At 40.0% G+C, this 4,105-nt stretch overlaps 1 protein-coding gene across 1 annotated transcript; it reads left to right on the forward strand.

Moving 5' to 3' along the window:
* Nucleotides 1-562: 562 nt before the first annotated feature.
* LOC124639773 (phospholipase A2-like) lies at nucleotides 563-4,084 on the forward strand. Its single transcript, XM_047177240.1, has 4 exons — nucleotides 563-791; nucleotides 2,532-2,691; nucleotides 3,331-3,483; nucleotides 3,755-4,084. Exons 1-4 carry the CDS (start codon nucleotides 611-613, stop codon nucleotides 3,837-3,839), a joined length of 579 nt encoding a protein of 192 aa, XP_047033196.1. The 5' UTR covers nucleotides 563-610; the 3' UTR covers nucleotides 3,840-4,084.
* Nucleotides 4,085-4,105: the final 21 nt, after the last annotated feature.

Below are 4,105 nucleotides of genomic sequence, written 5' to 3' on the forward strand. Positions count from 1 at the left end.
AGTTCCAGTGTTTTACAAGGAGCGACTGCCTTACTGACCTACTCAACTCTGTAACCCGGGCAACCCAATCCTCGTATACGTATATCACTAATGTATATGTATAATAGATCACTTGTCTGACAAGTGATTTCTGGCTTCTGACTACCCGTAACAACTGCCAAAGATGTTCCGTGCCAGCCTATGATATTTAATTTGTAATGAAACAATTCGTTATAATGCAAAATATGGGAATATTAGATTCCGGTCATATAATTTGATTATAAATCCAATTTAAGTAGAGGCAGTAAACATTTTTTATTCTAATGTTGTTGGTGATTCTTTTACATGGTCAGTTTTCTATAAATATATCTTGGAATACTTTGGGAATTGTTTTGTTAATTTTTACTTATTTTTGACTAAGTAGGTAATGTCAGCATGTCTGTGGACGGAAACGCAAAACTACGAAAAACGTGTTACTCACACACTCCGCCAGCAAGCAGACCTCGCCTTCCACAAACGCTTGCTATATAAACAATAAAAGCATATTACTATGTACACAGCTCATATATTAATCAGCATAATCTTCTACTGTAATCACCTTATTTACTTAACGAAACAAAAACCCGCGAAAATGTTGAAAGTGATTTTACTGTCATGTCTGTTGACTGTGTTTTTCTCCTCACATAGTTGCTGGCTCATAAACGATGTAAATATTAAAATGTTAGTTAAAAGCGTCAGGAACAACAGTACTATTGAAGAACTTGAAAAGCTATCTGTCATAGTTCAGAAAAGATTCGATTTGGTTTATCCTGGTAAGTCGATAATCTAGCTTTTTGGAACCAACCGAACAAATGTTTTATTTATTTATTTATCTACATACATTTACCATTAGAGGTTACCCCAATGCGATAAATGCGCCTTAATTACATATAAATTATTTATACTAAAAACTAAAGTCTTTATCAACTGTCTATAACTAATAATAAATAATGCATTCCTTGTGAATTCACTCGGAGAACAATAAAATAGGTCCGTTTCACTCGCTATGAGGTTGAGCATGCGGAGTGCACGCGTCAGCGGCGCCTCCCTTAACAGGTAAGTCCGAGCGCGCGGCAACACTAGCAGTGGCGGCCGCCGCCGGCGACCTGTCCGGCACACACAGACCCAACTGGCCGATGTTACTGGTATGCTTAGTTTGTATACTGAAAATTAAATTGATATTATAAATCTGAAAATTTGTGAGAATGTATGGATGTATGTTTGTTATTCTTTCACGCAAAAACGGCTGGACAGATTCAGTTGAGGTATGTAGATAGGATATACCCTTGATTAACACATAGGCTACTTTTTATCAACACACCCCGCGGGCGTAGCCGCTGGCGAAAGCTAGTAACGCCATATAATAGGTACCTCATCATCAGCCTATCGCAGTCCACTGCTGGACATAGGCCTCTCCAAGTGCACGCCACTGAGATCGATTTTCAGCTTCTCGCATCCAGCTCCTGCCAGCCGTCTTGCGCAAGTCATCACTCCACCGTGCCTGAGGACGTCCTACACTACGTTTGCCGAGGCGTGGTCTCCACTCTAGAACTCGTTTACCCCAACGGTTATCGGTTCTTCGGCTAATATGGCCAGCCCACTGCCACTTCAGCTTGCTGATTCGGTGGGCTATGTCGATGACCTTGGTTCTCTGACGGATTACCTCATTTCTGATGCGATCCCTCAGAGAAATGCCGAGCATAGCCCTTTCCATAGCCCGCTGAGCGACTTTAAACTTGTGAACCAGCCGTACCGACAGTGTCCACGTTTCGGCTCCGTAAGTCATGAATAGGTACCTAGTCCACCTTAATCGGGGGTAGTTATATAAGTATACGTTCTAGGTATAAACTGGCATGGAAACAAAGGTCAAATCATAATGAGTAGCCGGAATTTACAGTTGTATGAAAAACACATCTATAACGAGGAACTGCAGAGAATCGATGAATCGGAACTCGTTTCATAGAAAAAAAATCGATTCACAATCGACACGCGAATAATGATCAGCTAAATTTATAAGTAGATGGATAGGTTCTTGTACTTTGAACTTCTGGTTTTAGTAGGTATAATATTATTTCCTGCTTTGTTTAGTTTGATGTGGTTTCCATTCAATCGGATTGTGTTTTTTGTTCAATGTTGAAAAAGTAGCCTACAAAAGTGAACTGAAATAATTTTTCGATTTTTCAACGTGTATGCTACGTTGAGGACCGATAGAGTAATTTCAGTTTTTAGGGTTCCGTACCCAAAGGGTAAAACGGGACCCTATTGTTTTCGCTCCTCTGTTCGTCCGTCCGTCTGTCACCAGGCTGTATCTCATGAACCGTGATAGTTATTTTCATAGATGAGGTATTTCTGTTATCGCTTTAATAACAAATATAGAAAACAAGAACAAAATAAATATTTTGGGGGGCTCCCATACAACAAACGTGATTTTTAAATAATGTTACGGAACCCTTCTTGCGCGAGTCCGACTCGCACTTGGCCGGTTTTTTATTTGTTTTTTATTCGTATTCTAGGAACCAAATGGTGCGGTCCCGGTGATATATCAGATAGTTATAACGACTTAGGGACTGAAAGAGAAGCAGATATGTGTTGTAGAGACCATGACAAATGTCCTGACTTCATATCTGGAGGAGAAACCAAGTATGATCTGACTAATGACGGGTTTTATACCAGGTAATTTTGGGTTTATGTTTATAGGTTTATAAAAAGATTTACTTATTGTTAGGCACTTTTATGACATGCAGTCTTCCTGTCCCAGTAGGGCGTCAAAAACCTAGGCTGGGTGCCAAAATCCTACATTGGGTGCCAGTAATGATATCCCTTCTGGGCGCCACAAATATATCATCACTAAAAAGCATTTTTACTGTGACAAAGAAGAATATCCATATATTGCAATGTTACACATGTATGCGACTGCCTCGTTGGTCTAGTGGTCGCGAGCGCGGCTGCTGTACTCGAGGTCTCGGGTTCGATTCCCGGGTCGGGCCGAAATCGCTTTGTAGGTTTTCTTAAACTTTCACATAGCAGCCCGTAGTCTGGAAGTTGGTGATTGATTCACCCGTGCATCGGAGAGCACGTAAATGTCGGTCCTGCGCCTGATCTCTTTCCGGTCGTGTGGGATTGCCGTCCCATCGGGTTATGAGAGTGAAGGAATATTGAGTGCACCTGTGTCTGCGCAAGTGCTCGTGCACTATAATATGTCCTGCGCAGCTGGCTGATCTCCTTAAATGAGAACAGCCGCCGTGGCCGAAATCGGCCGTGGACGCCATTACCATTATTACTCATGCATGATTTTTTGTGCACGGTTTGCAGGTCAAGTTGCAAATGCGATAGCCAATTCCTGAAATGTTTGCGAACAGCCAATACGATGACGGCAACGGAAGTCGGAATCATATACTCCAACCTACCGCAAGCTAAATGCTTCAAGGAAGACTATCCAGTCACTGGGTGTAAGAAACGAGGAGGGTATGTATATATTTATTTATTTCCACGCGGTTTCATCCGCATCCTGGATGAAACATAGCCCATGTTCAGCGCAAATAGTGTAGCTTCGTAACAGTGAAAGAATTATTTGGATCGGTTCAGTAGTTCCGGAGCCTATTCGATTCAAACAAACAATCAAAGTTTGCGAGCTCGTAACACCGTAGGTATGAATTTTGATAAAATTAGGTTTCTCTTCATGTGAGCATTTAGAACAAGATTGAAAGTAATATAATATTTTTTATGTATATTTTAGATTTTTAAACACAAAATGTTTGGAATACTCTTATGATAATACCGGTGAAAAGACTTACCAATGGTTTGATGTGCCAGACTTTTGAAGAAGATAAACGTTTGCCAATCGATATCAGTATATCAATATTGCAATTATAAGTGTAAACTAACATACTAATTTATTATTCAATATTAGGAGATTACCCTAAGGGATTAACTCCATGTATTTATTTTATGCTGTCCTGTATCGTATTTGTGTAACTCTTAGTGTTACTTACTTTTTTTCATTCCTCTGTCATTTTAATCTTGTTTGCCAAACTGTGTGATGTGATGTAATTAATTAATTTGTGAAATTATATAGAAATACAATAAA

The sequence above is a fragment of the Helicoverpa zea genome, chromosome 19 (assembly GCF_022581195.2).
Source record: "Helicoverpa zea isolate HzStark_Cry1AcR chromosome 19, ilHelZeax1.1, whole genome shotgun sequence".
Taxonomy (NCBI): Eukaryota; Metazoa; Arthropoda; class Insecta; order Lepidoptera; family Noctuidae; genus Helicoverpa; species Helicoverpa zea.